General features: G+C 50.0%; 1 protein-coding gene across 1 annotated transcript in view; it reads left to right on the top strand.

The window, feature by feature from the left end:
- Positions 1 to 16,338, top strand: part of LOC126539539 (phospholipid-transporting ATPase ABCA3-like) — a 143,470-nt gene that overhangs the window by 119,976 nt on the left and 7,156 nt on the right. The window contains exons 14-22 of the mRNA XM_072285242.1: positions 839 to 1,180; positions 3,789 to 4,295; positions 6,053 to 6,287; positions 7,059 to 7,316; positions 8,668 to 8,864; positions 10,155 to 10,379; positions 10,442 to 10,636; positions 11,834 to 11,955; positions 15,083 to 15,256. Coding sequence (XP_072141343.1) covers positions 839 to 1,180; positions 3,789 to 4,295; positions 6,053 to 6,287; positions 7,059 to 7,316; positions 8,668 to 8,864; positions 10,155 to 10,379; positions 10,442 to 10,636; positions 11,834 to 11,955; positions 15,083 to 15,256 — 2,255 coding nt within the window. The remainder of the gene's footprint in view (positions 1 to 838; positions 1,181 to 3,788; positions 4,296 to 6,052; positions 6,288 to 7,058; positions 7,317 to 8,667; positions 8,865 to 10,154; positions 10,380 to 10,441; positions 10,637 to 11,833; positions 11,956 to 15,082; positions 15,257 to 16,338) is intronic.

The following is a 16,338-nucleotide window of genomic DNA, read 5'->3' on the forward strand; positions in this document are numbered from 1 at the left end:
TATATATATATATAGCCTGGATATATATTTGAACCTTTATTTTTTTCGAAATTTTCGCTTTCCGAAAGGGTTTCTCGGGGGACAACGCGCGCAACCTTTACGCTAATTATTTCCTATTGAGCAACACCTTTACGATAAGTGCTATCGCTGACGAGTCGATGTGCTTTAGTGACCACCAGTGTATGGAACGTAGACAAAGGCGTGTGCTCACATCCACCTACCTTTAATAGTAATCAGTCCGTTAACTTGTTTCGTTATGCGTGATGTTAGCAGACGAGGCATGTATATGACGTAATTCCGGCAGAACCCATTTCGGGATGCATGTCGGCGGTAACGCGACTAGCATTGAAGCAACGTATAGCGTACCGCCGCATTGTCACCCCCGAAATGCCTCACGTATGAGGCGCGCACTGCAGCCCGGCTCCTCTTCACGTTTTCCTTCATTGAAGAGCGGTGCACACCCAGTGGCGCATGTCCAGGGACCCAAGTTGTCTTCAGACGAGGTCATTGAAGAGCGGCACATGTACCCAGTGATCCAAGTTGGCGTGAATGAAAACGGTTAGATCCGGACATAATGAATGAATCATTTGTTTTAAGGAAAATGACGACTCTCGGCCGCCGTTCGTGATTAGGTGGGCATCGGAAAATGCGTGAAGTATCCTAAGAATGCTAATCGCATTAACACCGGATTTAGTAGTAAGGGTAACTAGAAGACTGCGCCCGTTCTCGTCTCCTCCGTTTTCCGTTTCGCGCCGTTCGTCGAAATTCGGAACCAACTCGCCCGGAGCTACACAGCTGTGCTCTCGGGCGCAAAACCACGGGCGCTTGCCTGTCGCAGGTCCGCTGGGTGGTTCCGGTGTGCGTGCTGCTGCTGGCGACGCACCTGCAGCGGCTCTTCTCCGAGGAGGACATCGTGTCGTCCGACTTCTACAAGGACCGGCTGCAGTACACGATCAGGGCCCTGCACGTGTCTTCGCCGCTGAGCTTCGTCTCGGCCAACCGGAGCCGCGGCGACCCCGTGGCGCGCCACCTGCGCAAGCTGTTCGCCGAGGAGGACATCCGGCCGGTCTACATCGGCTCCGACCACACCAGCTCGCGCCTGCTGGACTACGCCGAGGAGCACCCGAGGATCTACAACTACCGGATGCTCTTCGGCATCGTCTTCATGGCCAACAGCACGGTCGGTGTCCATCGTTTTCCTCTGGCCCGTGTATGCCGAGACCGGTTGGGGCACCCGTCGGCGCGGCGCAGCAGCATCGTTTTGTGGTGTCGCGCTGCTGGGTGCACGAAGTCGCAGCTTCGATTCTCGGCCACAGCGACCGCGTCTCAATTGGGGCGGAATGTAAAAACACGTCTGCAGTGTACGCAGGTGTTATTGCGTTAGGGGAGTTTTAGCATCTCCGGTATTCCGGTTTAGCAAGTGAGTTTTCATAATACCAGGCTAACGGACACTGGCATAGCAACATATTGCGAAGCTTCGTTTAACCATAATGCCTTACAGACATGCTTTCGTGTTCATGAGTGTTATTGTCGAAAAAAAAAAATTAAGGCAACGTGTTTACGTTTGCGCCACTGCCGAAAATATGCACCAGTAACGAAGTAAAATGCAGTTGGTTACTATCATAATAGCCCTTTGTGTCTGGTTGAGCTATGCGCCACCAGCCCGACCGCTCACGTTTATGCCTCCGGTAAACTCGGTAATCCGCAACCGACATTGCATATACCGGATGCGCTAAAAATATATATAAATGTGCGCCCACATTGGGGTTCACGGGAATGAACCACGGGTATTCAGGATTGGTCTGGAGTCCCCCATGAAGCTGTATTCACAAGACGACGTGACGTATCGCCGATTCAGTACGTGGACGAGCATGACGTGGCTCGCGGCCGAGCAGTCGCTCCGCACAGAAAGGCTACGTAGACGATCTCCCAGAAATCTCGCCAGCTCTTGAACCGAGGTGGAGGGCTGACTGGGGGGTTGGTCTAATATACGGGCGTGAATCGGCGATCGGTGGGAGCGTGTGAATCGAGCTTAACCCACTGTGTAAATTTAGGCGCCCCAATATTCATTGCAAACGTCCAGGACACTGAGTGGCTGCTTGATTCATGCCGACTGTTGGATGTACTAACTGCGCGAAACTTGGGAAATGACAACATGCGATTAGAAATCCAAACATGACAAAGGCCAAGAGGAAGCTGAGAGACTTGTATTCGCCAGCTGTTGAGCTGATTAAAATAAGTCCCTTCGTCGAAACCTTGGCTCCCGCCTGAGGCACTCATTTGTTCCATCACTGTCGATAGAAGTAGGCACGCATAAAGGTTTGTCTTGATGTTAACTTTGCATTATAAAGAATACGAATTACGTGCTAGCGAACTTATGACTGATTTTTATGTATTACCGCTTAAGTATATGCTGTCCTAATTTTTTTTTCTGCATGCTATATTACCGACCAATCAGGGCCGAACCCAGCAATTATTTTTTGGAGTGGTTTTGCGTGAACAACGGTGGCCCATTTATATACGATTTATATAAAATTATTTTCGCGTGTGTATCAAGCACATCGCTAACATATGACAGCTAGCTATAATAAATATAATGCATATATTGACATGAGCATATAATGACATATGTGCCAGTTTGGCCGAGCAGTATATCGCCGCGGCGATAAGTATTAGGGCCCCCTAACTGTCCTCCTAGTTACGGGCCTAGTTACGGGGCATTACATACTTTGCAACCGTTGCAGTGCGTTTTTTACTTTGACCATAAATATATTTTCCTTCTCGGAGGCAGATGTCACCTTCATGGACTGTGACAGCACCAGGGCTATAGGGGAGACTCTGTATGGAAAGGGTTCCGGAATATTTTACGCACCCGAGTTTCCTTAACCTGCGTCTATGCTTGAGTATAGTATACATACATACTAGATTGTTTGCATTCCACAACACATGAGAATGCGTCCTCCGCGGCCGGGGTTCATACCCGCAACGGTGTGCTGGGCAGCAGATCGCCAAGACACAGCGGACACAGCGGCGGTAACCAAAGAGATGAGCTGAGGAGCAGCGTTTTGCTTTATCGCGGAGTCTCAAAGGGCCGAGCCTGTGTGAACGCTAAGGGCCAGCTTGCGTCTGCTGGCGCTTACAACAATAACCAGAAGGGAAGCGAATTTACGACGTGTATGTTGCGTCTCCTTCGCGCCAAGTGGTAACCATCGTGGCTGACAGACGCGCATGATTACCAGCTGTACTCGTGGACCACGTGGAGCACGTTTCGACAGGGACTGTATACAGTGCCGCTATCGCGCTCTGGCGAAATAAACGCGCCGTCGGCGCCGGACAACGCCGCGGCGAAAATTCGTCAGAAATAACTTCCACATCGCAGCCACTTAAATGTTTCGCTCTATAGGCGGCAAAGTTATATTGCGCCGAAATCTCGGCCATTTTTTCACGCGTGGCCTTCCTCCAGGACTGAGCGAACCGAGTTTAAGTAGCATCGGTAATTTTGACGGCAAGCAACCGGCGTACAAACCACGATATAGCCGATTGCCCTTCGGCAACGCTGACGGAGTCTGTGGAACCATCTGCAGGATAAATTATCCCGAATTTCTCACAGCGCGTACGTTTAGCAGTGCGGATTGACGGACAAGACGTGTCACACGCGTGCGTAGTCGTCGTCGTATACCAGTCGGCCCCCGAGCTTATGTATGTGTATATATAAGGTATCAGTGACGGTAATGGCGGCGCCCGGTGCCGACACCGCAACGTACAGACGCGTCCTCGGCGCGCTGCAGCCCACGCTGTGGTACAACGGCCAGTGCCCGCACGCGGCGCCGCTGCTGGTCAACCTGTACCACTCGGCGGTGCTGCGCAACATCACGGACCAGCCGGCGGCGCGGTTCGTGCTCGTCAGCCACCCGTACAGCAACGAGACCGGCCGCCACCGGGGCGGCGCCGACGAGAAGCAGGACCTGCAGCAGCTGCTGCAGAGCAAGCTCTTCTTCGGCGGCGTGCCGCTCAGCGCCGACACGCTGGTCGTGGAGGTGCTCATGGGCATCTTCGTGCCACTCGCGCTGTGCTTCCACGCGGCCAGCTTCGTGGTGTTCCCCATCACGGAGCTGTGCGGCGAGTTCAAGCGGCTGCAGCTCATGACCGGCGTGTCCGGCATCGTCTACTGGTTCAGCAACTTCGTCTTCGACACCGCGCTGGCCGCCGCCTGCGCCTTCGTCTTCGTGCCCACCATCTGCTTCAGCCACCGATACCTCAAGAGGCCCGAATACATCGGCGAGTACAGCACACACGCAGGCACCGCGCGCGCTCGCTTTGACGCGAGACATGTATAGACAACAGAAAAGAACAGCGCTTCAACACGGGACGCAGAGGAGGAACCACACGCACGCACTACGCTGACTTAGCAACTGCGTGTTTATTATCTTGCTTGTCCTTTTATATAAAGCCGTAAAGGCAGTGCCATCCTGTGTCCCGTCTTGAAGCGCTATTCTTTCTGTCATAGTGAGCCAACTAGCCCGTCAGTAAACCCTTGAAATGTAGACGACGGCGCACACATCTCACGAGGAGAGGCCGTCCGTGCCGTTACGTCATGCTTCCGCGGGTCATCTCGCCGAGGGGCCGCATATTGTGGCTACTTATTTTTCTTTCACTATTCATTGGCTGGGAAGCCGCCGTTCTTTAATGCGAAAGTATTCTATGTCCCGTGAGGCAGAAAAGCCGGCGTTGTCCGCAACAAGTGGCTACAAAGATCATCATCATCAGTGACTTCATCAGCGTCTTGTATGACGTCAGTAGTAATGCAGAATTAAAGTTCGAACAAGCTTGAGTAAGGTGACTTAAGGTGGAGTAAAGTGAATTAAGGTGCAGTGCGTGACGGGATACATTTTAGCGAAAGTCTAGCAACACCGGTTGGACTTCGATTCGCGTTGGGCGGGCTTCAGGCAATCGGGAGGGAAAGCTAAATATTGACTGTAGCGACACACCAGTGAAGGGCGGAATTAGACCACAAGGAGTTAAGAAAAGACGCACAAAGGAGGCGGTGACATGCAGGGTGGTCGCAAGCTGGAAAAATGGCTGGAAATTGAAACGCAGCTGAATGACAAAGCGATTAGCGTGTACGTCTTGACCGAAATGCATCTACGACATTTAGAGCAGCCGCCTTTAATTGACAATTTTGTATGAGAAGGGTGCAAAATATTGACTAGGTCGACGAAAGGCGGTCAAGGAAAGGCGTATTTAGTACCGCGTAGCCTAAAGTGTCACTCAAGGTCCGAAGTGCACTCCTCGTAAGTGCACTTAACTTGCCCGCTTGACAGGGATATAGTCTAGATGGGACTGACCTTAAACTGTCACAGCGGCAGCTGCACAGCGCGCGATGCTTATAAACAAAATCTGGTTTTCTCTGAATTAGTACCGCATTATAGCACTTTTAACCGGCTGGAATTCAACCTAACCTAACCTAACCTAACCTAAACGTCAAAGGCGGCTATAAAAGATGGACATGGCCTCTGAGAATATGTGCGCTTTCAGATCTCAGAGGCCATACCTTGTGAATGTATATATTTCTTTCCTTGCTCGATAAATCGGTGCGCAGAGCACATTGTTGTTAAAGCCCGCGAAAGATAATTAAGTTTCGTTGAGTCACGAGGCACATTGGTTGGCCGATGCGGCCAGTGTCGCTGGCGTCTAATGACCGAGGATGAACAGGGCGATGAAAAGCTCAGCCCTGACGGAAGCCGGTGTCGTGACGGGACCGGAGGCGGCCCGGTTGACAACTGTGTCAATTGGGAGTTTTCGGTAGCCTGCACGGTTGCGATAATCTCGCATTTCTCCACAGTCAGCATCGCAGACATTGACTGCGATTAAATTTTGCCTTTTTCTCAGATTTCTTCCTCCGAAAACTTCTACACGAACAGCTCGTGCAGCGCGACCGTCTTGAATGGACCCCGAAATTCCGCGATTAAATGCTGTAGCGAAGGAAAAGGCGCGACGCCAGAACAGGGATGGAATCAAGGACACACGTTACTGAAAAAGTCGGCACGATTAGTCGGTGCACTCGTGCACGTCTCCGCGACTACCTCAGAAGAGCTTGCTAAGCAATCGTAATGGTTTCTGTGACAGTGACGGTGTCACAATGGCATGCTTGTGTCCTGTAGCGGTGCTGTCGATGCTCTTCCTGGCGCACGGTCTGTCCATGGTGCCTTTCTGCTACGTGGTGTCCACCCATTTCAAGGACAGCTCCTTCGGCTTCTCCATCATGGTCATCTTCATCTTTTTCACCGGTGAGTTTCGGTTTCGTTGCGTATTTCACTGCGCTTAAGAAAGAAAAGAAAAATACCGGCTCCTTGCATCTACGATACCGTGCGCCACACACGGACCACGTTGATGCGCAGAACGCGTGGCTTTGCAAGACTTGTCACATGAGTTAAAGAGGGATAAACTGGTCGACGTTTAGATAGGTGCGCCTATTTCTGTCAAATGCGGCTTCGCGGCATTTGACAACGCGATGTGTTTCGGAGACGCCGTGAAGTGAAGCGAGCGGCAACGCGAAGCCTTCGCGCTCCCCGTTGCCGGCGCTTTGTGTGACGCCAGCGTTGTGAACTGAAGCGGGGGCTCGCGATCATGGAGCGAGATCTGTTCGTATTTGTCTGTGCGCGCGGGACACCACGCTTGTTCAATAGCCAAGCGAACGTTTACTGCAACTTAATGCGGCCGATAAAAAACAAAAGAAAAGCAAGAGCCTACGAACTTCATTTCGTGTAATTGCATAATAATTTGCGGGTGAAACTGCAGCTATGACCGTTTTTCACCCGGTCATATCACTGTTATCGGTTTGTCGCTCAGCGCAAGACCCTCCTGTCGTGCGGTGGCGTTTCTTTGGGACCTGACTTTGCGGCGCGCGCCGAAGCTTTCCGGCGCGTGCCAGTAGTTGGGGCATAAGAGTGGCACCCCGTACACGACGGCCACGGTGACGTCAGTGCGAGCCGTGCATCGCGCGCGTGGTTCCCGCGACCGCACCGCGTGACGTGCCCACTCGTTTTTACGGCTCGCAGGGCTGGTGGGCGCCCTGGAGGCGGTCATCGTCCACTTCACGCTGACCGTGGCCGAGGCGCGGCTGCTGTCGCTGGTGCCGCGGGCGCTGGACATCCTGTTCCGCGGCGTGCCCACGTTCACGCTCACGCGCGGAATCGCGCAGCTGCTGCGATTGCGGCGCGAGAACGACATCTGCGAGGCCGGCGAGGAGCAGCTCGCCATCGCCTGTCGGACCGTCGACCTCAGCCACACCGTCTCGCTCAAGCACTGCTGCAACGGTGAGGACCGACACCGGCTTCTGCGTCGCCGTGGTGGGCACGAAGTCGTGGAGGCGAAATAGCATCACCTAGAAAAAAAAAGAAAGAAAGGTCGGCATTCCTGGTGCCACGCCGGCATACTCCACAACGAATGATAAGTGCGAACTAGACACGGAAAGAAAGAGACACATGCGCGCACAAGAATGCCTTATGGCGCGCGTCGCGATTTCTGGCGCGCATCTTGGCCGTGGCTGTGCATGGCTGCAAGCACGGCCGAGCGCATACGCAGCCGCGAACCCTTCTTTACAGGTAATCTGCTGCGTGTGCAAATAGTGGGCGTGCCGAGACGGCGTGATATCGTGTAAGCTGTCTTCCCGCACGCTTAGCATTGAAGTTTCGGTGACCCGTTGAAGCAAGAGGCAGACCAAGCATTCGCTCCCCGCTGCCGGTGCTTGTCACGATAGCGTCGTCCCAGTGCGGGAGAATCTATCAGCCGCAGGGGCGGAGTGCAGTGCGAAAGCGTGGCTGCATGGCTTCGCTTAATTAGTACCGCCTATGTGAAGATGTTGATGTGGTATGAAGACGTATCATTCGTCGCCGACTCCCAAATTCATCGAAATGGCTTTTTTCTCATTCAAATTTGTTTTTTTCGATTGCCCGATAACTCGGGAAATTCTGCGGTCCCTATTCATGTAGGAAAATATCGATCAGCGGCTGTACTTACTTGCATAGAAGGTAGAATTTCAATACGACGAAATTTCTACATAACTAAGCATATTTCCAATGTTACCTACTTCGTTATATCGAAGTTCAACTGTAATATATATATATATATAAACATTTCAGTTGCCACTTGAGCGCCATGTTTGTCGGCTCACCTCCTTCGTCCTTGTTCCTTGCTTTCCCCTGCGCTCATGGTGCGTTTGTTTTTTGTGTTCCTAAGTTACAATTTAACAATGACGTTTCATATTTGGTTAAATGATCCACTTTCCGGCGTATCTAGTAAAACTACTAGATTCGATGCTACTAATTAATCCATCTGCTTCTTACCTATCCCACCAAAGAAATCGGTTCTGTGGATGCCCCAGATGATTTCTCTTTCCCTAAGTACAGAGTAGGAGCTGCCGCCGTACCGCTTTGTTGTAATAATTGGGCATGGGCGATTGGCTCGAGCAAATTGGTGCGAGAGGGCAGGGCAATCGGGGACGGCAGAGAATTACGTGTTGCGATGAAACTGCTAAATTTGGAGGCGTAAAGAGTCAGCTGGCGCAAGACAGGGCTAATTGGGGATCGCCGGGAGAAACCTTCGCCCCCGCAGTGGACGGACTGTTACAGCGACGCCGTTGATGCCTGGCCGCCGCTTCTTTTGCAGCGCTGCCAACGCGCAACGCCAGCAGCGCGAACATCGTCGACGGTGGCCGCCGCACGATGATCCAGCCGTACGACCTGTCGTGCGCCGTGATGATCGAGGTGTACGTGATGCTGGTCGAGGCTGTCGTGCTCCTCGCCTTCGTCGCCTTCATGGACGCCGCGCCGTACCACAGGCTGCGCAGGAAGGTGCTCGCGCGGGTGAGAAAGAGCGCGCGGCTTCACGAAGATGGCGGCAGGCGCTGCGTTTCGCATTCAGTGCTGGCAAAGAAAGGAACGAGAAAAGAATGAGCTCGCACGTTTTCTTTTTTGGAGGCGAGTATAAAGCGACAACAAAGAAAGGACACTGAGACGGCTAAGGATGACAGGGTATGCTTTCAGAAATGTGTTCGTTAGATTGTGTTAAAAGATCGATTAAAATCGAGGTCAAACTTTGACCTTTGTTTAAAATTAAGCGCCGGAGCCTCGGCGCTAGCACGTCATTGTGACGCCATAGATTTCAAGGCATGTTCTCAAATTTTAGCAGTGTTTTTTTTTTTTGTGCAGGAAAATTTCTCAAAACTTGCAAGGCCGCATAAGTGATTCATCAGTATGGTAATTTTGGCGAGTAACATGTACGGATTGCCTTTGTAGCTTCGTGCTACTCTCAGCTCGATGACAGCGTTTCCCTTTCAGGTATATACGCCATAAATTATAATATACGTCGAGATTAAAAAAAAAGATAACAGCTAAGGTGGCCCCTCATCTTGAGCTGCCTTTAGCACATAGGGAGTAGTCGTCAGGAAAAATCAAGTTTAGGGGTAGACCCTATGTTCCGACCGACCTTTTTTCCCGTTTATGAGGTTGTGTCCCACTAAACATTCTAGAGGAAACACTCCCGCAGATATTTTTTTCAAATACCATAAGAATTATGATTAGTACATTGGTTTGTCTGATTTTCGTGCCTGTGCATACAGACATCTTTGTGGATGTGCTGTTTACGCTTTAATCTGCCTTTATTGGCCTAAATTACGAATCAACACAATTCAAGCGCAATCAAATGCAGAAGCGTTTTTCTGGGCGCGTGCGTTGTCATTGCGAATTGTTGCATTGATAACGCACTATATGGCTACAAATGAATTCGTTTGAGAAGTCACAAATCCGTTTGAAGCCAGCAAGATCAAGTGTAGGCAAATGACTCCCATGCAGGGCTGCTTTTCTCGACAACGTTAAATTACGTCGTATTTTCTGCTTTGGCAATGGTTGCATTCTGAGCCAATCAGAGAGCCCCAGACTGCTGCTACGACCTATGATTGGCTCAAACTGCCGCCATTCCAGAATTTGACAACGTCCAGTACAGCATTCCTGGCTAAACCGTCGTATACTTGCAGCTTCCAGAGTGGCCTCTATAGTAATAGTCGTAGAAAACTCTGCGCTTTCACGAAACATTCTTCACCTCGCGGATCTCGGAGTTAATCGCGCCCTTCAATTCCGTCGACTCGTCGCGCGCAGTTTCGTAGGCGCGAAGACCCCGCTTTGTCGCCGAACCACGACGAAGGCCCACGCCTGGCCACGTCGCCGCTCGACTCCGACGTCGCCCACGAGTCCGCGGTGGTCGAGAAGCTCGCGTCGGAGCCCAAGTCGCCCGAGTACGCCCTCGTAGTGCGCAAGCTCACCAAGTCGTTCGGGCCGTGCCGTGGCGTCAACAACGTCAGTTTTGCGCTCAAGCGCGGCCAGGTACGTGGCCTGTCGCTTTTCGCGGCTGTGCGCGCCGCCCTCACCTCGCCGTGGACTCGCAGTGCCTGGGCATCATCGGCGTGACCGGGTCTGGCAAGACGAAGCTGATGCAGCTGTTGACCGCCACGTCCGAGTGCTCGTCGGGCGACGTCTACATCGGCTCGTGGTCGCTGCTGCGCACGCCCAGGGAGTACGCCTCCAACATCGGCTACTGCCCCGAAGCGCTCGGCCTGCCCGAACACCTCACCGGCCGTGAGGTGCGCGCGCCTCTCTTGCTTCGCTTACGTGGGAGGGCGGCCCCGGGTACATCTCCAAGCCCTCAAGTTTCAACCAAGTCTGTGTCGTGCGCGTTTCCTTAGGCGCTCTTGTCACGTGTGCAAATTCATTTCAAAAGTAGGGTTCTCCGGGCGAGTTAAATTAAGGCGTACGCGTATATAACGTGCGCCCCTGCGGCACTTAGTCGAAACTTCCCTGTTGCGTTACAGCATTGTTTTGGTCCTGACCAAAACACTGCTATGTAACGCAGCATAGAAGTTACCGAAATTCGGCTGATCTTGTCATGAAACGCTGCTCATTGAGATATATCGGTGCATTCTTGAGAGTTCTACAAAGAGCGAAGGGCCAGTGGCCAGGATTACTGGTCATGACAGCCTTATCAAGCTCTGCGTGGTGCACGTCGTTTGAACAAACGTGCAATGATTCGCGCCAAAACATGAGCGCTGTTACATTTACTATCAAATACATCTGTATGCAGTGGTCTTCCTGGGTCTCCCATGATAGTACATAAAAGTAGCGATGCGTAAATATTCGAAATGCTGAAAGTGTTTTGAATTATTCTGCTCGAGAAGCAGCAGTTTCGGGGTTAACGCATGGAATAGCTAACGTCGATCTATTCAATACTTTCTGGTTATTAAATAAGGACGCCTCACCTTGCGTCATGCTACAAATTTTCTTTATTAATTTACTTATTAGTTAATTTTATAATAACATAATTATAATTCTAATTTTTAAGATAATTTATTAGTTTCACAATCTTACCATTGTTATGGTGCACCGGATACAATGGTTTTTTTTTTCTTTCTTACAGGCTTATCAGTTGAAGGGAAGTGTAGTTGGCAGCATTACATATATGAATCAATATAAGGCTTCACCTCTTTTTTTTACCCAATTGACTCCAAGGAACCTTTATATTTAGTTTTGTTTATATGCCTGAAAATATTTAGCACTCGATTCGATATTAGAAGGTCGGTTTTCTCGAATATTCGTATCCTATTCGATCCGGAAATTTATCTATTCGAATACGCTTAACTGTCCTGTGCTCACGCTAAGTTACGGAGGTCTAAGTAGTGCACACTTTCAGTGCGAATCCGCAGGGATGTCGTGTTCCGACTTCCCGCGTAATTTTTCGAACGATGATCGCACGCGGCAGACTGGGCGCAATCCTCTGTTCTCAGGTCATCGAGCTCATCTGCGTCCTGCGCGGCTTCCGGCTGGACGACACGGCGGCGATGGCCAATAACCTCCTGCGCGTCATGGAGCTCCCCAAGGTGGCCAACGTGATCGTGAAGCATTACACGTGCGTACTTCACACGTGACACTTACATGCACCGTCTCGATCGATTCGGTGCAATGCAGTAAAGGCTATGGCGTCACGTAGTCGTGGTGGCGAAAAAAAATACAAAAAAAAAAACATGGCAGCAACACTGTGAAAAGCGTAACGAAACATTTATTGGGCGAACCTGTGCCCAGAAAAGCAAGTTACACTCAAAACACAACGATTGCGGAGAATGTAGTCGGCGATTGTCGAAATCTGATCAGTGGGTCAAGGGCGTCGGCATTGAATTTCTTTCTCTATGGCGTCGGCTTTTAGACGTCGCTCGTCGAAGGTTCCAGTGTAATCGCTGGTGCCCGCGTGGTTTCCAGACACTACTGCACAATTCGTGTTGCTCATGCAATCTGATTACACAAGGCGCGGTGACAGCAGACGACGGATAGAACCGTCGATAACATTCGAGAAACTTCCGAGACGGGCAGGCGCTTCCTACGCTCAACGATAACGTTTAACATTCGTCAGGCGGGGAAAAGCGGTCTCCCGAGAAAGATAAACAAGTTCACATGTCAATAGGGCACGTTTCAACGAATCACTAAACATTAGGAGGGGGGGGGGGGGGGGGGGGTATTCGAAGTATCGAATACGAATCGAATATCAGAAGCTAGAAGCTATTAGAATACTACAAGCTATTATTAGCCTAAGTATGCGAATTCGGAAATGAGCTATTGGATATTTTTGAACGCTTAAAACTAGCCAAATGTTTTGCAACAGCCGACTGTTAAGATATTGTTACTGTTCTCCATTTGCTAAACGAAGTGCGGCAAATAATCAGACGTGAAACAACGGCAAAAGTTTTTGTAGTAATGCAAAAAACAAGATGGCTTGTATAAGCCTTGTTTTCGGTTTCGCAGCGGAAGCCAACAGGACAAGCCGTAGTTACGGCTTTTAGCCTGTCATTTAATGCATTTGGAATGTTACTAGTGTTGTAGTTGTACAACTAGTAAGCTTTTTTTCCCCTTGCAACGGGCCCTTTTACATGCGTTTAGGGCACACAAGCCTTTCAGCAATGTTTATTTTCCCATTATTTGGAAAGCTTATTTGCAACCAGGCTCTCAATATGTCGAGAGCTTATTCGTGCACTTTTTACGGCGTAATTTGTTATGACCTCAATCCTATAGCCGTTTCGGTTGGCGATGTTGGCGATGTCCGTCGCAGCTATCACGAGGAATGAGAAAAAAAAAACAGTTCCCACTGGGATCGAACCCGGGCCCTCTGCGCTGGAGTCAGCTACTCTACAGTTGCGCCGCTTGCTGGCTGCTGCGGAAGCATGCCATATACAGGCGTCCTAGCGCGCGAGGAGTCGCGGGATGTGAGAGACGCGCAGCGTAGCGTTGATAAGTGCATACTTTAAATTCCACCAGGTGTCACGACATGCAGAAATTGCATCGTATGGTGCCAGGTGTCAAGGATGCGACATGTGCGCCGCGTAGTCTCGATACCTGTGTTTACTCTTCGGTACGCGTTATGGTACCTCATCACAAGGTACGAACCGCTGCTGATGAAGCGAATCGTAGAACTTCAAGCGCGGCTGCAACCAGACATCGTCGGGCTCAGCATACCGCTGTGTAGAGAGCAGTACAAGCCGTAGCTAGCCGTCGACAATGGGCGGACAGTTCATTTCTTTCTCGTGATGTCTTCTCCAGCTTATGATGTGACTGTGCTGCGTGTGTCGCGCAGGCCCGCGACATTTTAAAATGACAGTTGGTGATGTTGTGTATAAGGCTGATATCCATTGGTCCCGATAGCCGTCTTTTTTTTTTTATTCAGTACAAGCATGGTACGTAATTAGACCAAACATAAATATTCAATTTTTAAATGTAAGGCGTATGCATTTGACTTTTCGATATATCTGGTTCGATATTTGCCGCTTCCTGTTCATATTCGATTCGTATATTCGTATTCGTTGCGTTATTTCAGAGGCAGGAGGAGGGCACACCTATGGTGCACTACAAATCCTTCCATGTAGCCCTTCTGGTTGGCTGTGAAAACCCGTACCTTAGTTCGCTCCACTGCTTATAGTTTGTGAGGTGCGATATAGTTATGCGTCGCCTTAAGCCTTGCTGGCTGGTACACGGAACATCGCTTAGTGCAGGTCTCACCATGGTAACAGTTCATGGCGTTTATTACTTAGTAGAGCGCTTCGTTTTACCGTTCAGCTGGCACGACAGTGAAATATCTTGAAGAGCGCTTCGTACCTCTCCAGTCTAAGCAACCTGTTGGGCACGAGGTCGCGAGTTCAAATACCTGCCGCCGCGGCCGTGTTCTGAAAGTCGCGGTACGCAAAAATGCTGGCGTAATTAGATTTAGTCGCACGCGGTAATGAAACGCTTAGTTAAGACCAGCAGATTTTGGTGGTAGAACACTAATAATCAACTGAGAAAATGAAAACCATTTTTTTTTATTATTGTGCGCACTAACTCTGGTACTGACATTGTTGCAACGTCTCTGATATTGCTTACTTGCGAATACAAGTTTTTTATTTCTGACTTATTTAAGGCGTCTTATTCTTGTCAGTATTTCGTCTAGGATTTGGCAAAACGCATGAAAACAAATGTCAGTAACTACTTTAAAGGGACAATAAAAGAAAATATTAAGTTGAGCTAGATTAAAAGATTAAGCTTAAATTAAAAATTAAAAAAAAAGAAACATCGTCATTCTTAGCGAGAACATACCATTTGCAAGCGAGAAAATGATGAAAAATGAAAAGTCAAGAGTGGCTCTGCCTATTTTAGATTGTATACATATATATAGTACGGTTCATGTGACGTCAGCACTGGCTAATCCAGAGTGTGCGGCACAGGTCACGAGGGGATAACGTCTACTCGTACGCTTCGATCTGGGTGATGCAATTTAGGAGCAGCAACACACAGAAAACGGTGATAGACTTCCAGACGAATAAGATATCGATCTAACGCGGCTAAATATTTTCCTTTGGAGCTCCATTGGTTCCCTTCAGCTGTTCAAAAATTAATCGGCTTTCCTCTATTACATCGTTGCTGAAAAGTTCTCTGGACAGTAACTACTTGCAATTATTACAAAGTTGTACAAACTGAAACGATGTCTTGATTGACGCGACATCGGGTCGACACAGTCCCGGCGACAAGCGGAAGCTCTGCATCGCGATCGCCCTGGCGGGACTGCCGAGCGTCATCCTTCTCGACGAGCCGAGCACGGGTGTCGACGTCGCAGCCCAGGCGCAGATCCGGCGCAGCCTGAGCATCATCCGCGAGTCGACCGACTGCGCCATCCTGCTCACCTCCAACAGGTCGGTGCCCACCTGCGGCCCACATGCGAAGCTGTTGACGGCATGCCGCAACTAAGGCGCCTTGACCCGTTGTGAAAACGACAATCGGGCCGCTTGCGGGCCTTTGGACGGGGTAGCCACAAGACCCTTCTTCGCGGACGTTAACCGTCTGTGTCCAGCCACCAAATTCGAGTGACGGGGTTTAAGCGGACACTGAATCAATTAATACTGATAAGCCTTTCCTTGAGGACTTAAATTCCTTTTATTTCGAGGGAATACGTTGCTTTTTACGAGAGAAAATCAAGGGCAAAGTTGAGTATTTAGAATTTCGGGACCGGAAACGCGGCTCCCGGCACGTCACTGGGAAGTCACGAATCGCAAAATACCTTTTAGCAGTTCGGTTGTTGGTGGTCCTGCAGAATATATCGAAACATTAAGTTCAGTCTTTATTTCTTTTATAATAAGATGCAGTTTAACTGCTAAAGAAGGTAACTAGGACAGAGACGACGTCATCAAGACTTCCGCACCTTTTCGTGCTTACCAAGTTGCTGCTTACGGCAAGAGTGGCTTCCTTGGTATTCTAGAAAGGTAGTCTACTAACACGCTTCAGATATTCTAGTTTTAGTGTCCCTTGAACGTGCCAAGGCATCACAGGGGCCACGGTGGACACTGTAGTGGAGAATTCGGGATCGATTTGACCGCCTTGCGTCGAAAATTCTATACAGGACTGATGATTTTCCCCCATTCGCACGATGCCGACAGCATAACCCGCGCCGTTGTGCTGAGAGGCAGAATGCCGTAGTGATTGAACTGCCGCGATGGGTCCCACCATCATGCCGGGATACGTGTTTAGTAGTATACAAAGCAGTCAGTATGCACAGCGGGGCCGGAATCTACCTCAGATTTCTGCATATAGGTCTTCGCGGCCCGGTAGTCGCCAAAAGCTGTATTCTCTATTGATTGCATTTGTCGATATCACTCTCAGTGAGCGCTGGTTGGCTAAGCCGGCTGAAGCGGATGTGACGAAACGAATTGTATGCTTTCAATTAAATATATTCTTCCGTGTCGCGAGTATCGTTCATTGACGGAGAATTCCCATCGTT

This window comes from Dermacentor andersoni, chromosome 11 (genome assembly GCF_023375885.2).
Source record: "Dermacentor andersoni chromosome 11, qqDerAnde1_hic_scaffold, whole genome shotgun sequence".
In the NCBI taxonomy this organism is placed as follows: Eukaryota; Metazoa; Arthropoda; class Arachnida; order Ixodida; family Ixodidae; genus Dermacentor; species Dermacentor andersoni.